The sequence below is a fragment of the Microcaecilia unicolor genome, chromosome 11, assembly GCF_901765095.1.
Source record: "Microcaecilia unicolor chromosome 11, aMicUni1.1, whole genome shotgun sequence".
NCBI lineage: Eukaryota > Metazoa > Chordata > Amphibia > Gymnophiona > Siphonopidae > Microcaecilia > Microcaecilia unicolor.
The window spans coordinates 177,505,693-177,530,558 of record NC_044041.1 but is presented as its reverse complement, the minus strand read 5'-3'; the positions used below and the strand labels follow the sequence as shown (position 1 = coordinate 177,530,558).

General features: G+C 44.8%; 1 protein-coding gene across 7 annotated transcripts in view; it reads right to left on the bottom strand.

Annotated features, from left to right (window-relative positions):
* The window catches only part of RYR1 (ryanodine receptor 1), a 246,068-nt gene that overhangs the window by 69,612 nt on the left and 151,590 nt on the right, over positions 1–24,866 (bottom strand). For 4 of the 7 annotated variants that reach the window (XM_030218373.1, XM_030218376.1, XM_030218375.1 and 1 more), the window contains exons 58-70: positions 24,528–24,643; positions 23,434–23,501; positions 22,682–22,803; positions 21,756–21,805; positions 20,728–20,788; positions 20,104–20,342; positions 19,580–19,661; positions 18,007–18,137; positions 16,490–16,810; positions 11,892–12,132; positions 9,737–9,824; positions 8,903–8,995; positions 7,456–7,470 (exon numbers count right to left, since the gene is read on the bottom strand). In XM_030218373.1, the coding sequence (XP_030074233.1) occupies positions 7,456–7,470; positions 8,903–8,995; positions 9,737–9,824; positions 11,892–12,132; positions 16,490–16,810; positions 18,007–18,137; positions 19,580–19,661; positions 20,104–20,342; positions 20,728–20,788; positions 21,756–21,805; positions 22,682–22,803; positions 23,434–23,501; positions 24,528–24,643 (1,627 nt within the window). The remainder of the gene's footprint in view (positions 1–7,455; positions 7,471–8,902; positions 8,996–9,736; positions 9,825–11,891; positions 12,133–16,489; positions 16,811–18,006; positions 18,138–19,579; positions 19,662–20,103; positions 20,343–20,727; positions 20,789–21,755; positions 21,806–22,681; positions 22,804–23,433; positions 23,502–24,527; positions 24,644–24,866) is intronic. The other 3 variants (XM_030218374.1, XM_030218377.1, XM_030218379.1) reach the window with 1 other exon arrangement.

Sequence of the window (24,866 nt, the reverse complement as noted above, 5' to 3'; positions counted from 1 at the left end):
GTTGAATATTGTTGGACAGCTGGCTATGTACGTGCCGTTCCTGGCCCTGTTAAGTGGTTTTGAATATCGCGGGGATGGTGTATTCATTTCCAATTCTGATGATTGCTGCAAGTTCTGCCAAGTTGTGCTAGTTCAACCCATTTATGGGAATAGTTGTATAAAGTCATTTATACATGTATCTGACCACATACACATGTAAATGGCAAACCACGTACAGGGTACTTAAAGGATAGAAATCTCCTGAAAGAAAACCCAAAATCCTTTATCCCTAAAATCAAGGCTACCTCACCAGACTATTGAAGACTGCACAGGCTGTCCTTCTACCTCTGCTGAGACTGAGAAAATACTGGCTACTGTAGGTTCTGCACAGGTTATATAGTCAGTGTTCAAAGCTCAGTGTTTTCTCAGTCTCCCTCTGCTGGTAGGAGTACATAACCCACGCATCTTGACCGGTCTGGAGGGTCGCTGAGGAAGTACATGTTTAACATGATGGCACATACGTTGATGTGTACAGGGTGGAATTTGGGTGGAAGATGGGGGGAACACTAGTCTACAGGTGTCCTTAAAAATTCTAAGTACGGACATTTATACCTGCTCCGGGGATAAGTGTAAATGCCCACAACTGCAATGTAACAAAACAAAGAGCACCAAGAGGGCCTTCAAAAAAAGGGGGAATGAAGTCTTTAATCATATACATTGATGAAACAATATAAAAAGGGTCCATTTAAATATTGTTTCATCAACGAATATGATTAAAGACTTCATTCCCCCTTCTTTTGAAGGGTCCATTTAAATATTGTTTCATCAACGAATATGATTAAAGACTTCATTCCCCCTTTTTTTGAAAGGGTCTATTTAAATATTGTTTCATCAACGAATATGATTAAAGACTTCATTCCCCCTTCTTTTGAAGGGTCCATTTAAATATTGTTTCATCAACGAATATGATTAAAGACTTCATTCCCCCTTTTTTTTAAAGCCCTTGGTGCTTTTTGTTTTGTTTCTTGGCTTTTTTGTGCTTTGCTCCCTCTCTCTGTTATACCACAACCGCAATGTAGACAGAATTTTATAAAAACAAGTAGATGCCTTCTTGTCTTAATAACATTGATTGAAAATAGGCGTCTGAAAACGCAGTTACACTAAATGCCCCCTTATAAAATTACCCTTTTTGTGTCTGTTAGCATGGGGCTGATATTTGGCAATCTCATATTTAGTTAAAGTTAACCAGATAAATTATCCAATTACAGTACAGTCTTGATTATCTGACGTATACAGTGGGACCGACCTGTTGTTGGATAAATGAAAAGACGGATGGATAATACGGAAAACAATGGTAACCCTTTAAAAAAATGTGTGGAAAACATACTTTATGATTAAAGAACAGGCACAGGGAATCTGTATTTAAAATACAGTATTAACAGCAATGAGATGACGTCACTGGGGGGGGGCTGTCGGATATGCCGGATGGTCGGATTAGTGAAGGTCGGATAATTGAAACAGTGCTGTATGTTTAACCAGATAGTCAATTGACTCATCCGGTTAAGTCAGCCTGATGAATATACCTCCCTAATATTAACTGGACAGCTGTCCGTTCAGCTCAACTTAACTGAATAACTTTACCCAAACAATTCTGAATATCAGCTCTGTCCTGGTAAAAGTTCATCATGCCTCTGGCACACCTCCCTCCCCTCCCATTTTTTTTAGGCTATAAGTCTTCTTCTGCCTAGTATATGGAGAACCCATCTTTTGCAGGAAATGCCATCATGTAGCAAGACTGCTCACACAGGTCACATTTCTAACTGAGCAGATATAGCTTAGCTCAGTTTCCACCAGCAGCTGTAGCCAGAGCACCAGGCCAGGTGAAGAGCCAGCCCAGATCTATGGGTATGTGACCATTGGCAAGTCACCACTGAAAGAGAGAACCAAAGGGGGTTGCCCCTTTAGGTATTCCTTAATGATTGATTGGGATCCCATTCTGTTTTATCTCCTGTTTGGTCGAAGTGGAATTTATTTTGTGTTATTTGGTGGGTGGGGTGGAGAGATTCTTGTCCCTGTCCTGCGGGAGAAGGGATTAGATAAGAATCATGTTAGTGGTATTGTTGTAAAATTTGTGTTACTTTACTGAATTGTTGTTTCTTAATTGTGTGCTCTAATTATGTTGTAAACAGCTCTCAGTCTAGTTGAAGAGTGGGGACCAATGTGAAATGAAATGTAATGTCCAATGCCATGAAGACTTTTCATAATTATGCACATACAGGTGACACTTCCCCTGCAATGGAAATTCTATAAAATTGTGCACACATAGGCCAGACCTCCTTTACAATGGAAGCTTCACAAGACTGTGCACATACAGGTCATGCCTCCCCTGCGATGGAAGCTTCACAAGACTGTGCACACACAGCTCATGCCTCTCATGTGACAGAAGCTTCATATGACTGTGCACACACAGGTCACCCTTCTCCTGTGATGGAAGCTTCACAAGACTGTGCACATGGGTCATGCCTCCCTTACAATGAAAGCTTTATAAGGCTGTACATATGCAGGTCACATCTCCCCCTGTGCTGGAAGCTTCACAAGACAATGCACAAACAGGTTGTGCCTCCTTTGCCCTGGAGGCTCGTATAAGGCCATGCATACTCAGGTCACCTCCCCTGTGATGGAGGCTCCACAAGCCAGTGCATACAGGTCACACCTCTCATGTGACAGAAGCTTCATATGACTGTGCACACACAGATCACTTTTCTCCTCTGATGGAAGCTTCATACATGGGTCATGCCTCCCTTACAATGACAGCTTCACAAGATGGTACACATACAGGTCGTGCCTTCTTTGCATTGGAGGCTCCTATAAAGTCATGCATCCCTAGGTCACCTCTCCTGTGATGGAAGCTCTACAAGAAAGTGCATACACAGGTCACAGCTCTCTTGCATCACAGGCTCCATAAGGCCGTGCTTACATTGGGCTCACCGTGTGTTACGGCACTTTGGGCCTACCAAATTGCTAATGTCTGCATGTAAGAGTTAAAAGCACCCTAGCATGCAAACTTCTTTTTCTCCTTGTGGCTTCCTCTTTGACCCTTTCCCCCAATGACTTGAAACAGGAATGGAAATGGACCAGTGGATAAAAGAAAATAATTCATGCATTCTTAAGAAAATCTGAACTCCTAGATAGAAGAGGAGAGAAATCCAATAGAAACACCTTCAAAAGACAGGGAGCTGTGGAACATCTCTTGCTGAAACTCTGATTCTGAATCTGGTGGCATTTTACACATCAGCAAAGAGGGGGAGGGCCTGCAGGGATTACCCTGATGGAAAGGCATGGGAGGGGGAGTGGAGACTGAGAAGAGAATGTGAGGTCATGACTCATGCTGCTATCACCTACTAATCATTTCTATAGCGCTACTAGACATACGCAGCGCTGTACACATTATATACAGGTACTTTCTCTGTCCCTAGGGGGCTCACAATCTAACTTTTTTGGACCTGGGGCAATGGAGGGTTAAGTGACTTGCCCAGGATCACAAGGAGCTGCAGTGGGGACTGAACCCAGGTTATCAGGATCAAAGCCCACTGCACTAACCACTAGGCTACTCCTCCACTCCTGGAAAGTGGGATGTAGGACATAACCTGAGAAAGTTCAAAATCCTTTCCAACTATGAATAGTTACAGGTGAAGTACCACAGCAAAACTAAAGGGAAAGAACGGGGGTCACTCAGAGATCCATTTTCAAAGGAGTAAAATGTGTTAACTTCAAAAGCTTTTAAAAACTGTATCCGTTAGCCAGCCAAGGGGCCCTTTTATTAAAGCTTAGTGCTCGCTAACAGAATTTGCGTGGCTAAATGCTGAGCGTCCTATTTTATACTTATGGGCCAAATGGCAGTTAGCGGCCGCTAAGCTTTAGCAAAAAGAGCTCCTAAATTTATAAGGTTGCTGGTTCAGGTATCTTTTGTCATAAATTAATCAGTTCTATTTTTCCTATATTTTGAATGTTAGTTATATTTCCCCCGATTCTATATAGGTTGTCCAAATTTGGGCATGAATTACAGATGCACACTTAAACTACTTAATTAATGATGCGTTAACAATCAATAACCGGCGTTAATTCACACTCATTTGGAGTTATGTGCACATCTGCCTAAATTTCATAATGCACCACTGAAAAGGGGGCGTGGCTCTTTACAGAATGCTAGCTTAGCGCAGCTCTTAATGGCACCTAACTTTGGGCGCTGTTTACTAATCTGGCCCACTATGAATTGTCGGTTGAAATTGCTCCTTGTTGCGCCTCCTTAGAATTTTATGTGATATTTACTGTATGGTTGCTCTTTTAGTTTTTGTGAATTTCATCAGTAATCTGTTTATGTGAAACAAAGAGGTTGTTTATTCAGTAGCACTCGGGGTAGGACTCCTATCTGGATATGTGCCACTCACTGGGGCCAGCCAATGATATTCAGTGGCATTATCTAGATAATCCCAGAAACCAAGTAGGCAGTCAGTCTGCACAATCCAGACCAACAGAATAGAGAGCAGAACGAAGAACAGACCTAGTAGTCCAAAGTAATCCAAATTACCGTTTATTAGCAACAACACTGAAGAGGTTAGTATATCGCCCAACTTGGCCAAGTTTCACCCCTCTTGAGTTGCCTCAGGGGCCAACAGTACCAGATTGGTGTAATTAAGAGGCTTGCATCAAATCTGATAGAAATGTCTCTCTACTGCTATACCAAGTAGATAGCCAAGACCTGTCGCTTCTTCCTCTATAACATTAGCAAAATTCGCCCTTTCCTCTCTGAGCACACCACCCGAACTCTCATCCACTCTCTCATTACCTCTCGCCTTGACTACTGCAACCTACTCCTCACTGGTCTCCCACTTAGCCATCTATCCCCCCTTCAGTCCGTTCAGAACTCTGCTGCACGTCTTATCTTCTGCCTGGACCGATATACTCATATCACCCCTCTCCTCAAGTCACTTCACTGGCTTCCGATCAGGTACCGCATACAGTTCAAGCTTCTGCTATTAACCTACAAATGCACTCGATCTGCAGCCCCTCCCTTCCTCTCTACCCTCATCTCCCCTTACGTTCCTACCCGTAACCTCCGCTCTCAAGACTAATCCCTCCTTTCAGTACCCTTCTCCACCACCGCCAAACTCCAGACTCCGCCCTTTCTGCCTCGCCTCACCCCATGCGTGGGACAAACTCCCTGAGCCCATACGCCAGGCCCCCTCCCTGCCCATCTTCAAATCATTGCTCAAAACCCACCTCTTCAATGTCGCCTTCGGCACCTAACCACTACACCTCTACTCAGGAAATCTAGACTGCCCCAACTTGACATTTCGTCCTTTAGATTGTAAGCTCCTTTGAGAAGGGACCGTCCTTCCTTGTTAATTTGTACAGCGCTGTGTAACCCTAGTAGCGCTCTAGAAATGTTAAGTAGTAGTAGTAGTAGTGCTGCATCAACCTGCCTTCCTGCACAAAACAAACCTTAAAGTTTAGTGCTGGTCACATGACTGGAAAAGTACAGAGGGAGATAGATGTTACTATCAGGTTTGGTGGAAGCCTTTTTAATACACCAGTCTAGTACTATTGGCTCCTGAGGAAGCACAAGAAGGGCGAAACTTGGCCAAGTCGGGTGCTATACTAACCTCTTCAGTGTTGTTGCTAATAAACGGTAATTTGGATTACTTTGAATCACAGTCTGTTTTTCAGTCTGCTTACCTTTCTGTGATTATCTAAACAATGCCACTGAAAATCTTCATTGGTCACCCCCTCCCCCCCCCCCAATATCTGGATAGTGTTGGAACAGTCCAGGGGTGGAGCCACAAATTATCTGGGTACCACCGATATTCAGCACTGGTACCCGAATAAGTTAGAAGAGCAAAATACAGTAGCTGTCCAAACTTATTTGGATGGTTATCCGAGTACCAGCTGATAGTACCCAGCTAACATCTTGTGGCTGACTTATAACTAGATAGTCAATGCCCATTCCCGAATACCTGGGTATAAATTTAAATGCTGCAGTTAGCATGTGAAGTCAATGCTGACCACAATGATAAAATATTTTTTTTTTGGGGGGGGGGGGGGGTGAAGTTTTTTAAATTTTTGTTCGTACGTTTAAATTTTAGACAATGATCTACTTATGCTAAAATCTTAGTATCTAGTACTGTTACCCACTTACACCATTGTTTATATGTTAAGTGGGATGCAAATCCAAACAAATAAATGATAAGGCAGCCAAATAAGGCCAGGTCAAAAGGGGCATTTGTTCTTAGGACAGGATTATGACTTAGGGGTCAGGATGAAAAGATCTAAGCGCCTAAGTTAAGAGGTTAATTATCACTATATCAATTCAAAAATAAATACAGTTAAATGTTTTTATAGACCTTCGGAGGTGACATGTTACACATGAGCAAACATTATTTCCTGCTCACAATCTACCAGCATCATCACTGGTTCAATGTTTTTTTTTTTCAAAAAATGTGTAAGCTTTCAGACATGTTTAAATTTTGTGAGATATTAATTTAAATGTTCTTTTCATAAAGTGCAGCAGGACACTTATCTTAAAGGGGAGGCTCGCTAAATATATATGCAGAAGCGCTAAGTGGATCTCGAAAGCTCATGCCGCAATAAATGAATTAGTTTATAAGGTGCCTCCTGCGTCTGTCATTTCTACTCTACATAATGCAGTGACGTAGCCAGTTGGTTAATTGGGAGGGGGGAGGTAAGTCCAAAGTTGGTGGGCATGAAATATTTTCTCTGCTCTCACCCTACCCCCTGGCACCCCCCCCCCAAAAAAAAACTCAAACTATAAATGCCTGAGCTGGTGGGGATCCCCAAGCCCCATCAGCTGAAGACCTCCTTCTCTGCTGGCCAGAATTCTTCCAAGTTGAGTAGCTGGCAGCTGTGTGTCTGAGTTGCAGCTGCCGCCAGCCTCCCATACATGCTCATTTTTCATGCATGCATGAAGGGTGTGTGGCAGTGGTGGCAACTTGCCAAGTGCCCAGCTTGGAAGAGTTCTGGTCAAGAGGAGGTCTACAGCTATCCTGCCAACCACAGCAAGGGTGCAGCAAATTTGGGTGAACCTGAGCTCAAAGTGGGTGGGTCCTTGCCCACCCAGGCCCACCTGTGGATATGACACTGGCATAGTATTCCACTTAGCCTGGCGTCTGTTTGGAAACTAGACCTGTCCTTATCCAGTACAACAGTTCTCCTTTAACGCTTTCAAAAGGTGGATTCTCCTGACTGTCTCCATCAGCCTTACTCCAGGAAAAAGAAACCAGTGGTCTTTCTGGTGCCAACTCTCCCCTCCCCCACCTCCAGGTCTCTGTCAGTGGGGGAAGGGGCAGGAGGGAAAAGCCAGAATTAAGGGAAAAGGGGCATGCAGAGTGTGCGGCAAACAGCAAATAAAAAATCTCAGACAGTCACAAAGGCCATCAAGGTCGTGTGCTTTGTTCTAACCTTGCTTTCTCCAGACTACAAAAAGACAAGGGAAAAAAGGAGAGGAAAAATGTTAAAATGAATTAATTCTGAAACCAAAGAAAAGACATAAAGGAGAGAGAGAGGGGACAGAGGAAGAGATCATTTCAGGAGACAAATGTTTTTGTTACATAATTCAAAGCTCAATTTAGGTACGGGGAGAGAAGCATGTTAAACATACCAGGAATGGGTTACAATATGATAATGGAAGAGGAGGCCATGCATGGAGGGCTGTCCTAGCCAATCAGAATCCAGCAAGTGAGTAGATATTAGCAGGGATTCTAAGTGCTTACTTTTTATCACTGTGGTTTACAAGCTAAGAAATGGCAGTAGGTTGAAAGGGGAAGAGATTTGATATACCACCTGTCTGTGGTACAATCAAAGTCGTTACATATATTATATATATGTACAGATACAATAGTTTGACCAACACTGGCAGAATCCCCTCATGTATCTTCAGCTAGATGTGCAGGATCCCTACAAAAATCCACAATGGTATGTACATGGCCTTTGCAAGTACAGCCAGATATACATAACCCCTACAAGCACCCACACAGCCAGATATACTGGGCCCATACAGGTACCCACAGCTAGATGTGCTGGGTACTACAAGCACACATAGCCAGATGTCTATGACCACTACATGACCTATTGCCAGATGTGCTGGGTCATGTCAGCACCCACTGCTAGATGTACAATACGATCCTGAGGTTAAGGAAGAGCAAAAGATCACTATGTTTGTAAGGGAGACAGTGCTGCATCTGGAAATCTATTACAGCAGGGACAAGAACTCTTTCTCCTGCAGTTAGTGTCATAAGTTTGAAGACATCGTTATCAGCTTCTTTCCTCCCATGTGACTTGCCGTTATATCTGATCTCACTTTATTTCAGATTCAGCTACAGACCATCTGTCCAATATTCAGACCGCAGGAGTTAGCCAGGTTGCCTTCCGCAGTCGTCGCTGTGCCCGAATATTCAATGCCAGGCCATTTCTGCTGACCGGCACTGAATATCCAGTTTATTTTTGGCCGGTTTAAACTTAATCGGCTAAGTTGATATTCAGCGCTGGACGCTTAAGTTTAAACTGGCCAAAGATAGGCTTGCTATTTCGGCAGTCCAATTTGGCCGCCAAACTTAGCCAGTGATGCGCTGAATATTCGCGATGTAGCTGGTTATCCGCTAAACGTTGACCGCAAATATTCAGCGGGAGGTAACTGGGTATCTCCCAATGAATATTCGTAGATAGCCGGTTAAGCGCTATTTAATTGTTCACGAGCTGTTCCCGGCCAGTTAAATAGCACTGAATATCGAGCAGCATTTCTTTATTGTATTTACCACGGTTATTTTGGATGAAAAGTTACGCCACGGTGTCTCATCCTAGTCAAAGAGGCCATGGCCAATAGAGGTGACATGAAAAAACTCCAGCTTACCTTCGACATTTTACTTTTGCTGTCTGCAGTCAGAAAAGACATGTTATTGATTTCATTCTGGACCACAAAGTTCTGCTCCTCTCGCTTGAAGTTCTGGTTAGGCATCAAGGGTAGATGAAAGGAGAGAGACAGAGAAAGAAAGATGAATACTGACAGAAGGATTCAGACTAGAGAATGACACGGGGATGGGGACAGAGCCCGCGGAGACGGGGCAGGGACAGAGCCCGTGGGGATAGAGTGGGGATGGGGACAGATCTCACGGGGATGGGGACAGAGCCTGTGTGTCATTTTCTACTTTGAATCCTGTTAATGAACTGGACTGTTATTTATGTTTGAGTGATGCAGACAACGATATTTTGATTTTTTTGGAAAAAAAACACTGGCCACAACTAGCAAAATTGGTATGGGGGATCCTGTACATCCCTGCTACCAGCACGTTTTAAGAAGACAAGTTGCTTGTTTTTATTATTGTTTTCTGTTTGTGATTTATGAACAAAAAGTTGCCCAGCTTATTGTTCCTTTTCATACTTCAATAAAAAGATTTAAATATAAAATCATAAATGTTTCAAGACTTCTGCAGATCAGGACAGAGCCCATGGAGATGGGAGGGGGACAGAACCTGCAGGGAGGACAGAACCTGCAGGGATGGGACGGGGACAGAGACAGGGTCCACGGGGACGGGATGGGGACGGAGACAGAACCCACAGGGACGGGGACAAACTTTGTCCCCGTGTCATTCTCTAATTCAGACTACTCAGATATTAGGAGGAGCCAAAGATCTTGCATCTCCCCCTGAAAACGCCTCATACCACCTCCGGCAGCTAGACAACGTACATGGGATTTGGACCAGAAAATAAAGACCTCGCCGACCATACGGAAGAGCTCCTCAGCATCCGAGTCTGGTTCTGTCAGCCAGTTCGCCCTGCAGAACCAGATACAACTGTTAAAAAGCATTTCCTGAGGAGAGACTGAGTCCAACCCCTTCAGAGCAGGGAGGGGCACTACACTTACTCCCGATGTGCATCTCTCTCCAGAAGTGCTATGCAAAGAAAAAATAAGCAACACAACAGGCAATTACCCAAGAATCAACAGGCACCTAGGCCAAGATGCACTAAAAAATCATTAAAGCCCTTCCCTTACTGATTCCCTTAGCGAATTGGTAAGGAACGGGCATGCATCAAGGAAAAGGAATGCAAATGAGCTGCTTGTTGTAGCTCACTTGCATTCTCTATTCCATCCATCGTTAAACACTCGGCCAATCGGCCGGTCGAGCATGCGCAGAGCAGCCAAGCGTTATGCTGGCTGCTCTGCGCATGCCAAAAACGCCTCTGTGATGCGGCTCGATCGTAGCAGGAGAGTGCAGTTGAGGACGTCCATCCAAAAAGACATCCTTTTTGGACGTCCCCCCCCCCCCCCCCAATAATAAAAACATCCTTTCTGGACGTGCTTCACTCAGCTAAGAGACCTTGAAGTCTTTGAGCAAATCACAACGCGCTGTAATTGGCTCAGAGACTTCCAGGTTTCTCAGCTGAGTGAAGGACGTCCAAAAAGAACGTTTTTATTATTGACGGGGGGGGGGGGGGACATTCTTTATGGACGTCCCTGACGAGCACTTGGCTTTATTTTTTTTTATTACTTCCGCCGTCAACCCCCCCCCCCCCCCCCCGAGGTTGCTGTCACCGCTCCCCCCCCTGCATTGAAATCACAGCTTCCCACAGCCCCGGCCTCCATGCCATCTTCTGTGCCCTGGGCCCCCACCCCCGCTGCCCCCCCCCAAGGTCGAGGTCGTCGTCGCTCCTCCCCCTCCACTCGCCCCCCCACCGTCTGCCACCGGTCTGGGCCCTCACAGCGCCTCTCACCTCCGTGTGAAGGAGATCGCTTCCCTTCGGGCTTCCCTCCTTCCCTCCCTGTGTCCCGCCCTCGCATAACTTACGTCAGACGACAGCGGGCCAGGGAGGGAAGAAGGGAGGCCCAAAGGGAAGCGATCTGCTGTTGCCTGCTGCAGCGCCTTCACAGGTGAGAGGCGCTGTGAGGGCCTGGCCTGGTGGCAGACGGAGGGGGGGCGGGTGGAGGGGGGAGCGGCGGCGGCGACCTCAACCTCAGGGGGGTGGAGGGGGCGGGACCCCAGGGCGCGGAAGATGGCGGGGAGGCCAGGGCTGCAGGAAGCTGTGATTTCAAGGGAGGGGGGAGCAGCGACGGCGACCTTGGGGGGGGGGGGGGCGGAAGGAAAAAAAAAAAAGAAAGCCAAGTGCTCGTCAGGGACGTCCTTGAAGGACATCCATGTTAGGCACTTTAGAAGGACGTGCCTGATGAGCACTTGGCTTTTTTTTTTCCCTCTTGCTCTTCTGAGCACTTGTTGGACGTTCTTTTTTTCCTTTCCGATTCCATCACAGCAGCCCCAACGAGAGGTGCAGACCTCCTGTTAGGGGTTTCCACGGTAAGGGAATCGGAAAATGGTAGTGCATCTCATTACAATATGGTTTCTACACATTATAATACTAATTTGCTCATCTGCATTCCGTTTTCGTCAGCTGCTACCGTGATCGGAAAATGGCTGGGAGAAGCCTTTAGTGCATGCCAGGGTTTACTACTTGATCGTTAATGGCTCGTTAAGTTTAGTGCATCTGGCCCCTAGTCTTAAGAGGAGAAGGGTCCCTCCTTTTGTTGAGATGAACGTGTGCTTTTGTTGGCTCCTCCTGTGTTTTTTGCCAATCTAGATGATGCTCTCTCAGGAAAACTTGGGCACCCCGTTCGATTATGCCCCTCCACGTCAACTCCAAATCTTAACACATTTTAGTAAAAGGAACTCTTAGTTACTAATAACCAGGGTTAACAGTGAAATAGCAAGTCTTAACAGTAGCCCACACTAACGTTCCTCCTAAATGGTCAATTAAAACAAGAAAAATATCGATTATCTAAGAAAAATCATTTTTAGAACATTGCTGTGTTCCAGAGCTGCAGAAGTGCTGTGGGTCAGATGTTAAGTTACCTGTTGTTGTCCACATAACGGATAAGCAAGGGGTACAGCGCATAGAGATCTCTGCAGAGAACAGAAAATTCATCTTTGATGATCTCCTCTGAGCCCTCAACTTCAGTCTTCATCTCCAGCCGCAGCTGCTCTTCCTCGGCCACCACCTTTCCAGCCCTCTTCTTCAGCTTCTCCATGGTAGGGATGAAATGGGATCGCAGGAGATCTGGCCTGGCCTTGCTCACAATAGGCTGAGCGAAGACTAGGGATAGAGGGGGAAGATAGGGGAGCGGGGATGGTAGACAACAAATCACAGTCAGGGAGTATCTCCTATCATCACCTTCTATGAGGAAACGCATGCACAGACAGAAGGGCGATTGATATGTGCAGAAGGTTTCAATAACAGGGCATTATCTATAGCATCTTACGATTGTTCAGGCATGTCTTCCACCATCTACGTGGGGCTGTTAGTCCTTTCAATCAAGACATCTCATATACCAGTGGTTCTTAAACTACAATTATGAGATGCAGTGGAACCCCGATATAACATGATGATTGGGATCCATAAAATATCATTGCGTTAAATGTGGGGTCGTGTTATAGCGGGATCAATAGAATATGAACAAAATTGAACCAAAAACTGACCTGTCGCAAAAGATTTATTTGCTAAAAATCAAGACACCGTTCACACAACTGTGTATATTATGGCTGAACTACTGTATATACAATGTTAATGGAACATACAATACTGTACTAGAACAGAAACTTATCCAGCGTGGTCAGTTTTCTTAATGCAAACTAACTGTTGGCTTCTTGCAAAATCAAGAATGTAAAATTTTGATGCTGTCCACATTCTGGGTTTCCAGCCATACCGGCACTGGGAGCGGCCTTCAGCCGCATAGACAGAGCTCACCTGAAGTTTATTTATTTATGAAATTTAAAATTTTTTTACAACTAAGCATTACAACACGTGCACAGAAAATACAATATGCCATATGAAAAATCAGGAAATACAATAACCAATAAAGAAAATTAGCATACTGGTTCCTCAAGTCCACAATATATGGGATCCAAGATTAAATCAAGGAGGTCAACAAAACATAATCAAATATGAAAAGACCAGAAAGAGAAATAAACTCAATTACTGAATCAAGACAAGATTGTTATCTTTCCTCTTGAACTTGTGATGAAATAGCGATCTGTTTGGTTGCCATAAAAGCAGTAAGGGGAGATGGTTCAAAGAATAAATATTTACATTATTGAAATCTAACTACACATCTATGTGGATACCTCAAAAAGAAAATGGCTCCCAACGGAAGCATCCAGGCCTCATCATAATAAACTGCTTCCTCCACCTCTGGAAATGCTCTGATTTTCATACCATAAAACAATTCATCTCTATGCCTAAAGAATAAACTCAGTAGCCATTGTTTATCAAGAGATAACGTAAGAGTAGCAGTTAAAGTAGAAGTAGTAACATTGTCATTTGTTGATGTCTCTAAAATAGCAGAGACATCCAAAGGCTCAACAAGATTTTGTGAAGCTTCTAAATCCTTTTCAGAACTTTTTGGCAATGGCAAATAATAGACTCGAGTGAAAGGTGGAGCTTTATCCTCTGGGACTTGTAATACTTCCATAAAATACTTTTTCAAGGGGGAGGATCCAAGATGGCTGACGGTGCATAAGTGAAGGCTGGCTGCTCCGAACTCGTGTTTCTAGTTCTGTTTTTCTGGTGCTGAGCTGCCAAAAAGGAGAGGGAAGCTTCAGGCAACCTTACCTGTTGCCCCTCCATCAGGTCAGGCTTCTGTTCTTCAGTTTGGTTTTCCATATCGGGACTGAGATGGAGATGTCCTTGCTGTCCTGCTGGGATAGAAAGTGTCAACGGGGCTTGAGGAGAGCATTTCGCTATGCCTGCTTGAATGCCTCCACAACCACTGGCTGCTAGTTCCTCGACTCCTCCCCTGAGTGTGACTGAGGCTAGGGAGGTTCCTGCAGACAGCAACGCATGGAATGAACCCAGAGCATCTGGTACCCTGAAAGAGGGACAGGGCAGTGTCTCAAGCCAGACAGGAGACAGAGGAGTAGGTTTGGTGGGGAATTCACTGCTGCAGGAGACGCTGGTGGATACCAGGCTTATTCTTGATGGATCATCTGGGGAAGCTGTGTCAGTGATTGGTGCGGAGGTTGGATCGGAGATCACCCTGGTTTCTATTTTGAAGGCAATCAATATGCTGACTCAAACTGTGAGTAACTGGTTGACTCAAATGGAAAGTTCTGCCGAGTCTGTGTCTGCCTGGGTGTGAAAGTGGAAAATATGGTGGAGGAGAACTTCAGGAAGATCAATGTGTTGGAGGGAATGGCAAAGGAGAGTAAAGAGCTTCAGGTTCAAGTGATTAAAACCTCTGTAGGTATTAAATATAAGCTGGAACAAGTGGAAAATCAACTGAGAGTGTGTAACTTTAGGTTTTTGAACTTTCCTAAAGTGGATTTAATGTCATCTAGGGAGTTATTCAAGAAATATGTAATGGAAGTGTTACAGTTGCCAAATAATTCAATGCCTCCAATAAATAAGACATATTTCCTTCCCTTCAAAAAAAAAAAAAAAGACAGACTATGAGACCTACAGAAAGGGCATCTAATGTAGGCATGAAACAAGTTTCTCCTGATAGTTTAAACATATCTGAGTTTTTGGAAACATCTCAAGAGCTGGTGGAGACTTGGACAACACTTTTGGTTTCATTTGTATTCGAGGAGTAAAAGGGGAGATCAGGGAAGACAAAGCCATAGTGGAGAGATTAAATGAATTCTTTGCTTCGGTCTTCACCAAGGAAGATTTGGGTGGGATACCGGTGCCAGAAACGGTATTCGAAGCTGACAAGTCGGAGAAACTTAATGAATTCTCTGTAAACCTGGAGGATATAATGGGGCACTTCTACAAACTGAAGAGTAGCAAATCTCCTGGACCGGATGGTATTCATCTCAGAGTACTGATAGAACTGAAAAATGAACTTGCGGAGCTATTGTTAGTAATATGCAATTTATCCTTACAATCAAGCATGGTACCAGAAGATTGGAGGGTGGCCAATGTAACGCTGATTTTTAAAAAAGATTCCAGAGGAGATCCGGGAAATTATAGACCGGTGAGTCTGACGTTGGTGCCGGGCAAAATGGTAGAGACTATTAGAACAAAATTACAGAGCATATTCAAAAGAATGGATTAATGAGAAAAAGTCAACATGGATTTAGTGAAAGGAAATCTTGCCTCACCAATCTACTACATTTCTTTGAAGGGGTGAACAAACATGTGGATAAAGGTGAGCCGGTTGATATTGTGTATCTGGATTTTCAGAAAGCGTTTGACAAAGTACCTCATGAAAGACTCCAGAGGAAATTGGAGAGTCATGGGATAGGAGGTAGTGTTCTATTGTGGATTAAAAACTGGTTAAAAGATAGAAAACGGAGAGTAGGGTTAAATGGTCAGCATTCTCAATGGAGAAGGGTAGTTAGTTGGGTTCCTCAGGGGTCTGTGCTGGGACAGCTGCTTTTTAACATATTTATAAATGACCTAGAGATGGGAGTAACTAGTGAGGTAATTAAATTTGGTGATGACACAAACCTGCTTATTTTCGAAGGAGACCTGAAGTTGTTTTCACACCGTCACTGATAGCAGCCTTCAGCCGCATAGACAGAGCTCACCTGAAGTTGTTTTCACACCAGCACTGGGAGCGGCTTTGAGACACGTAGAGAGACCTCACCCGAAGTTGTTTTCACATCAGCACTGAAAGCGGCCTTCAGCGGTGTAGACAGAGCCCACCCAAGATGGTTTTCACACCAGCACTGGAAGTGGCTTTTAGCCACATAGACAGAGCTCACCCGAAGTTGTTTTCACTCCGGGGGTGGGCAGCATAGCTAGACATTGGCTGGAGTGTTTTTCATGCAGGCATGGGGTTTGTAGGTAGACAACGCTGACAGAGGAACTGTATGTAAAAAAGGGGGAGCCAAAATATGATCATGTTACATGTAGATTTGTATTATTGTGGGGAGTGTTATATCGGGGTCCCACTGTACTTGGTCCAACAGAAGTTTAACTGTATTAATTTCACAAGTTTGAGAAACATTAGTTTATACCATGCTGTAATTACTCATATCTTCCCTTGCCATGCATGTGTGATGCACCATGCATGGCAAGGTAAGATATGAGTAATTGACCAGAGACAGATGATGGTCAAGGAGTTGGTGCAAGGGTGGTGGGCACTTTAGGCAAACTGAGCCTTACAACCCCCCCCCCCCCCCCCCAAATTAACTTTCAGGCCCCAAGCCTGCAGCCTTTCTCCCCAAGATTTTTATAATTAAACTCAACAATCATGATCATCACACAAACATCCTATCATCCGATAAAAATGCAGGTTAAACTATGTGCTAATTACTCTTTAACTTTGTGTGGTTGTCAGATCCTATTCTTTTGTTTTAACTATATCTGCTCTTTGTAGCCTCCAAAAAGCTGCTGCCTTATGTAACCGCCTAGTTTTGCCTACTGGTTGAGTCAGCCCTGTTCTTCAGCCATAAGACCATGCCATGCGATAATTACTTGAGTGCCTCCACACCCATTCACATGGTACCTGCCAGTCTCTTCATCCACGAGGCTTCATCTATACCCAGATTGTTAACGATAATCTTCAGGATGCTCCCCAGCAGAACATTGAGATGTTCAGAGGTGACAGTGGTACAAGAGGGACAAGTATCATCAGGCAGGTTATCGAGCCCCCTTTCCCACCAGCGTGGGAGGTAGTTACACAGCATAGGGAGAGTGACCTCAATCACATGGGGCATCTCAGTGTAACGAGCCCCTGATTCTGCCAAGCCCCCAATTTCTTTCATCAGGGTCTCCAGGTCTGGGATATCTGGACACATCTCCTCCACGTGATCAGGCAAACCCAGAACTGTTGGGGAAAACACAAATCAGAACTCTAAGTGAAGAACAAAAAAAGACATCACTGAGGACCCTTGAGGAAGTAACTGTTATATGATTGACTGAAGACACTATCATTCTAAGATGTGACACTTCGTTAATTTTGAGGATCTTCTGGGACACCGGTTCACTCATGTGGTAAAATACTGGATAAACACATTGGGGTGCTGGGTACGTGGGTAAATTTGCAAACAGCCGCTGGTTATTGTTAGATGAATTTTCTGGTCAACAAACTGACTAGGGTTTGAGTTGAAAATTTGACTAAATCTAGCAGGTCAAAATTTGACAGGCTAGATTTAGCATACCTCTGTGTGTCTAGGGCCCTGGGAAACGAAGAAGTAGAGAGTGTGACACTAGCTTGGGTCTCATTTTGGTGCACAACTCTTGTGCAGAAAATTGTGTCACATTCTCTACTTCGTTTTCCTTGGACTTTACGTAGCGGTGTCTTCCTGTTTTGTTGTGCATTCTTGTCTAGGGCCCTGGCCAGAATTAGCTAAATTAATGCTGAAAATCAGTTCTAACTGGCTTAGAACTTCTTTAGAAAACACAGCATCTTCAATCCTAATTCCCTCACCCTCAAATGCTGCCTAAGTTTTAAAATAAACAATCAGTCCTCTAAAATCCTTCCTATTCCCCCCCAACCACCTGAATTTTAAACAAAATAGAGTAGTGGAGCCCCCAATTCCTGATCCCCCATAACACTGGAGTCCCCCTCTAATAACACCATTATATAACATAGTACATAGTAGATGACGGCAGAAAAAGACCTGCACGGTCCATCCAGTGTGCCCAACAAGATAAACTCATATGTGCTACTTTTTGTGTATACCCTACTTTGATTTGTACCTGTCCTCTTCAGGGCACAGACTGTATAAGTCTGCCCAGCACTATCCCCGCCTCCCAACCACCAGTCCCGCCTCCCACCACCGGCTCTGGCACAGACTGTATAAGTCTGCTGAGCACTATCCCCGCCTCCCAACCACCAGCCCCGCCTCCCACCACCGGCTCTGCCATGGAGCCCCCTCTTAAAGGAAAGACATCACTGAGGACCCTTGAGGAAATAGATATTATACTACTGACTGAAGATACCACTGACCCCTCACTAGTTCACTCCCCCTGCAGTATTGGGTAACATATATGGGTAGACATATCAGGCTGGAAACTCACTAGCTCGTTCCCGTGGCGATTTAGTGGTGTACACAGAACATATGTTATACTCATTCAGAGCGGGCTCCAAAAATGCCACAGGCATCGCAGCAGCCAACCTGGCAAGGCACTCTCCCAAGGCGGGACGTTGTCTGCACGAAAGGGAATTCAAACAGAAAGGTAGAATTCATCCCACTTACCCACCCAATACCTTCCTCCCTCAACCCATTTCCCACCCACAGGGAGCAACAAGAAAATGTACCATCTCTGCCACTTTATGGCATAGACTAAAACCCAACAAAAAAGTTCAACTCGAAGTGGACAGACCTGATTCACAATCTGTACTGGCTAGGAGGAAAAGGCCTCAGACCGTGAGAAACGCCAACCCTACTCTTGTGATTACTAGATAGGGAAATTACTCTTTAGCGACAATTCAATCATCGGTCAAAAACCTCTGATATAACAAAAAATCTTCCTTAAAATTCTAACCATATGTTTTTTTATACAAAGTTTTGCTTGTTTGATGCAGGCAATGACAGTTCATAATACAGCACTCAAAGAGTTCCATAATGTCCAAAAAGTATATTTCGAAAGAATTATAAGCAGAACAGAGTGACAGTTATCTCATCTAGAGGATCCCAACAGGCACCCGTTTCATTCTTGCGTCTTCAGGGGATCTTGCCTTATAAATATATGCAGTGTCATGCTTCAAACTCTTTGCTTTCCTTCGAAGCGCAACACTGCATGTATTTATATGGCAAGATACCCTGACAAAAGCAAGAGTGAAACAGGTACCTGTCGGGATCCTCCAGCATGAAATAAGTGTCACTCTGTTCTGATTACAATTCTTTCGAAATATATATTTTTGGACATTATGGAACTGTTTTGAGAGATGTATTATGAACTGTCATTGCCTGCACTAAACAAACAAAACTTTGTATAAAAAATACATGGTAAGAATTTAAGAAGGTTCTTTTTGTTATATTGGAGGTTTTTGACCAATGATTAAATTGTCACTAAAGAGTAATTTCCCTACCTGGTAATCACAAGGGTAGGGTTGGCGTTTCTTGCGATGTCTGAGGACTTTTCCTTCTAGTCAACACAGATTGTGAATCGGGTCTGTCTGCTTCGAGTTGAACTTTTAGTTGGGTTTTGTGGGCAGTTAGCACCATTGATTTGCAATAGATTAAAACAAAGCAATTACAGGTCAATTTACTATACACTCTTAAAACCTACAATAACCCATTCCATTGTGTGCTGCTCCAAGCCAGCAATCCTGAACATCATGCATAAAACATGCCTACAACAATACATACGCATTCCAGGTTTAGTGCTCCCCTTCCTTTCTTCCGATCCACAACTGAATGCATGAGCTATAATCCCCTTCCCTCTATACTCTTCAACAATAAATCTTGCTTAACATATCTCTCCCACCTCACATGGATACTTTCCCAACGAATAAGAGACTCTCTCATGTCGACCCTCCTCCCATGAATGATGTGGCTCCCCCCAACTCTATGCAGATACCTCCGTTCAACGAGACAGACTTTCCTTGTTTCACATAAATTCCCTCCATTTGTCTTTCTTTCCTCACCTCTCCACATAAAGGTTCTTGGTGGTCCCAAGCGAGTAGATACTGCACAAGGTCCTGTAGCATGACATCTGCACATCATCCACTGGAAGGCAAATAGAAAAGATACAAACCTGAGAACTGAACAGGCATGTGCCAACATCAACTGGTCTTGCCAACCACATTCCCATTATTATTATTATTAGATTGTAAGCTCTGTTGAGCAGGGACTGTCTTTTCATGTTAATTTGTACAGCGCTGCGTAAGTCTAGTAGCGCTATAGAAATGTTTAATAGTAGTAGTAGTAGTATTATTGTAATTAAAAGGAGTAGAAGCAGCTATCGGATTCTGTCCAGAGGTCAATTATTTCAAACCACCATAGCCCTAGGGAGAAAAGAGTCATAGGAGAGAAGCCCTGGATACCAAGCTTTTTTCTTAAACCATAGGCCAGTCCTAAGTTTCTGAATTTCTACCCCCAACTGCATGATATCCTGCCCCACCCCCACCCTGTCTTTCACCCCCCAAGCTCTCCCCAATTCCCTTCGTACATATGACATCATCTCCAAACTGGTGTTGGGCAATGTGCTCAAACAGGGATGTCAGGACGGGCAGCAGTGCCACTGTTGTATAGTTTATGTTCTGAGAGACGCCTTTCACTTGGGTACGAGACTGCGAGACTTTTCCTAGCTTCAGGTTTTCCACCATCTTCTCGATATCGTCAGATGCACCCTCAAAGAAAGAACGCAGGCCAGCCTTCACAATCTCTGGACCTGACTTCATCACAGTCCTGGGGAGTAATGCACATCGGTAAGACAGTGATCCTCCAACCTTGGACTCTTCCAAGCCCCAACTCCTTCCAACCCCATTCACCTTATCTCCAGAATCTCCCAAGCCCAGCTGTACCTAGCTCTGTCCATGCCTGGCCTGTCCTCTACCCCACACCTCCTGTCCTCATGCCCTCCCAGCCTCCATCTCTTCTAATTCTCACCCTCTCTAACCATCATTCCCCCGGTACCCAACTCTCTCAGGCCCCAGCCTTGTTTGTCAGGGTGATGTTACCATCCTGTCAGAGCACGCTCATTCTGAAAGCATGGAGTCAAAAGATCATTTGGGTTCAGTCTCTGCTCCTGACCACTTACTAGCTATCATGAAATCCCATCCAGCAGGCATACCTGGCATCGAGGGACCGGGCTAAAATGTGGAGGCAGTTTACAATGGCAGGGGCATCAGTGCCTAAACAAAAACAGAAGAGCATGGGAATCTTTGTGCTGCCTACTGAAGTCCCTGACTCCCTCATACATGCAAGTCGTAACTTGATGAAGAATTTACTGACTCAACAGACAAATTTAAGCAAATAAAACAAAATGAGAGAAAATATTTTTTTTACTCAACACATAGTTAAGCTCTGGATCTAATTGTTGGAGGATGTGTCAAAAGTAATTAACATAGGGTTTAAGAAGGATTTGGACAAATTCCTGGAGATAAAGTCCATAAACTGCTATTAAGGCAGACATGAGGAAAGCCACTGCTTATCCCTGGGAGTAAGTAGCATGGAATCTTGCTACAGTTTGGGATTCTGCCAGGTACCTGTGACCTGGACTGGCCAGTGTTAGAAACAAGATACTGGGTTAGATGGACCTTTAGTCTGACCAAGTGTGACAATTCTTATTGCCTCTCACTGCCATGGCAGCAGGACAGAAAATGGGGGGGGGGGGGGGGGGGGGGGGGGGGAGGGGGGGCAGCAGAAGAGAATCAAGAACCTGAGCCATTACTGTGCCTCTTTCTTACCTCACCTCAACTAGATTCTGAACTAACCAACCAGATCATCAAAGGTCTTTGATCTGGAGACAAAGGTCCTTGTCCCCTCCCATTCTCAACCACCCTTAGGCTTTCCTACATCATCTCCCTCCTCCCCACTCTAAAAAGACACAAGCACTGGAAAAGGCAGGCATTAGGGATTTAGAAAAGACAGAAACGGAAAAGAGAGAAACAAAAAATAGGCAGCCCTGGTCCAAGGGCATAGTCTCATTTCTAAAAGGGTCCAATACAGAGTGAAGTTCCTCCCTGGATGGGGGCTCTGCTATCACCAAGGTTTTCATGCTCCCCATCTCCAAAGGCTAGAGAGGGTTGTGTGGTGCTAGCAGAGCTCTTCCTCCTCTCCAGCCACCATGAGAGCAAAGGCTGGGGAGGTGCTGCTTACCGAAAAGGGAGACTCGGTGCCGCACCAGAGCAGCTAACTTGCAGAAAAGGCTAAAAGCAAAAGAGGTGGGGGGGGGGGGGGGGGGGGGGGGGGGAGAGAGAGAGAGAGAAAGAAGGGGAGGAAACAAGAGGAAGAAGTAAAAGATAAGTTTTTCTTGGGAAAATGCACACAGAACAATAAAGGAATTGAATACATGCGCCCCCATGCAGAGGAGCCAGCTGTGTGGGTGCTGTGGGAGTTTGAGCATCCCCAATATTGAATAAACTCCTTGACTGTGTCCAATTGGGTTTAGCACCCCCAATAATTTTGAAAAGTTGGCTCTTATGCCCCCATGCCCAAAATCTCTGCTCGCAAGAACACCTTGCCAGACCTTCCCAGTACAGAACTGACTGAAATCTGGTCACAGCTTCAAGAGTATTTGTGAATGCTGGGATGTATCATGGCTCCCGTGGTATGTTAAACTTCACTTCTTCAGTATACCATAGACCAGCTGATGCGATTCACCGTGGTCATGCATGAAACTAAATATATACGATTTCCTTACAGACACCCTTTAGGTTGTCAGCCCACATTATTTATGTATTGATCAAATGATTGATTGGAATTTCTTAACCGCCTTTATAAAGAAATTCATCTAAATTGTTATCTCAGAGAAGCATCATCTGTCTCTGATCATTTCTGTGGTACATGGTTTTCAGGCTTACATACAAAAAGACAGCTTTATTCTTAGTGCAGTGGGCTGAGAATCTGGGGAACTCAGTTTGATTCCCACTGTGGCTCCTTGTGATCCTGGGCAAGCCACTCCCAACTTAAACTGTGAGCCCACTAGGGACAGATAAAATACCAGCATATAATAAATGCAAACCACTTTGGTTGTACCACAGAACGACGGTAAGTCAAATCCATGCCCCTTCCCCTACACCTACCTGGCTATCATTTCTTTTTCCTTGTTGGAGGCATGGCCCCCACTGCCCAGCACTTTGGCAGGGGTGGACAGGAAGTAGAGGCAGTGGTTCTTAAAGGACTGGTTAATGAGAGGTAGCAGGATCTGGGGGAGAAAGGAAAGAAAAATACTGAGGGGCACAGTACTAACTCAGCACCGGAAAGTTCCCGAGGCAGAAGAGGATTAAGTAACAAGAAGAAATAGAGACGCAGACCCACACAATAGGTAGGGTGCCATCTCTTCTACAGACCATAACCAGACATACTGTCTTTCTTACGTCACACCAACTCCTGGTCCTCTTTTCCCATTTCCCTACTGGTTCCTGGTTCTCTATCCTGTTCCCTCCTCCCATCCCTAGCCCTTTCTCTCTCTGAGCCCTAATCCTTAGTCCCCTCTGCCACCAGGAAGAGAACAACACTTCACCTCTTGTCTGCCTCTACTGCTGCGATAACTCCAATCTGATCACGACCAGAGTTGGACAGCAGATGCCACCAATGTGGTATAAAGGTCAAGGATTAGCAAGGGTATGGAAGAAGACCGGAAGCAGTTCCCCTGAAATGCTACCATGTAATGTTGGATGGATTCATGTGTGAAAACTAAACAGTAAGGATACCTGAATTTAAGAGCTAAAAACAGGACTACCTGGCTAAAACCCAAACCTGTGGCAATTCACACATACACAGAGGACAGAGACACACTTGAACACACATTTACTTAGGGTACTACACCACAGACCTTGGCAAAGAACTTGATTTCTTGTTCATGAGGGGATTTTTCCATCCTGCCACTGCTCACCACAGCCTCTGCAGTGGAAGAGAGGGAGATGGTGAAAATGCCGGAACTGTGCTAAATGCCCCCTAAAAACCTTTTTTTTTTCACACACATCTCATTCTTATTTCCTCTCCTTCACCATGTCCTGGCCGAGTCTTGAACTTACAGCTGATGTAGAGCTCAAGATTCTATGACATCACATCCAGTTCACCTCCGTCTATCACCCTCTCTGCAAAAATTTAAGGCTGACCTAAAAACCTTCCTGTTTGCTGAAGCCTATGGCTAGGCAGTTCATGTTATACTAACACTTTGCCTTGTGGAAGCAGCGGTAGACATCCTGGAAATCACAATCCCTCTCCTTCTGTTCTGCTCCCCCTGCTTTCTTTTTAAATATTGTATTTCCTCCTCTCCCTCCCTCGCAGTCTGTTTTCATTAATCCTCTCTTAGTTTTCTATTTTTTTCCTTGATGGACGGGATATAAGTTTTTTATGAAAACTTGGTTATACTTCCAGTAGGAAGTGACATTAAATTCATCAAGCCTAATTGGTACACCTGACAGGAAGTGGCATTACATAATACAACTGCATGACAACCAGACCTGCCAAGTCTCCCGCTTTCACGGGTCATTTCCCGTCAAGAAATCAGGGTCTCACACTGAGCGGCCTCCCGTCTAGTGACAGCTGGAAGCACCTTCATAAAGCACCATCTCCTGCTACTGCTGATCCCATGCACCACGGCAGCAGGAGATGACGTTATAAATGCGTTTCCTGCTGCCACTGGATGGGGCAACCATTCCTGTAGCCACTGGCTGCGAATCAGCTGTGCTGGGATGGAGGAGAAATGGGCAGAGTTGTGGGTGGAGTTGGGTGGAGCTAGGTGGGCTGGGGGCAGACTCTAAATCTCCCGCTGATTGGATCAGCCCCCTTGGCAGCTCTGGAAAACCATCTTTACTTTTGGATACAGGCAGTTATTACAGCCCAAAATTAGAAACAAACCTTGAAAGTTAGGAGTAATCTGTCTGTATGTATATTTGCTACCCTACACATTCCATACTGCACCTAGGTGAGCAATAAATTCCTGAGCCACATCCATCCACTTCAGAAGCTTCTGCAGGAAGCCATATGCAAAGCGCTTCTCGACAGAGGAGGTGTCCAATTCCATGTCCTTGAGTCCCCTGAAGAAACCAGATTCCAGCTGTGAGTACAAGGTGGGAAAGCAACTGTATATGATTCTGATCCCCAATCCCAACCCCTTACTTTCTAGCACCAGGGCTGGTCCAACCATTAGATAAGACTATTCAGTGGCCTAGGGCAGGGGTAGGCAACTCCGGTCCTCGAGAGCCGCAGGCAGGTCAGGTTTTCAGGATATCCACAATGAATATGCATGAGATAGATTTG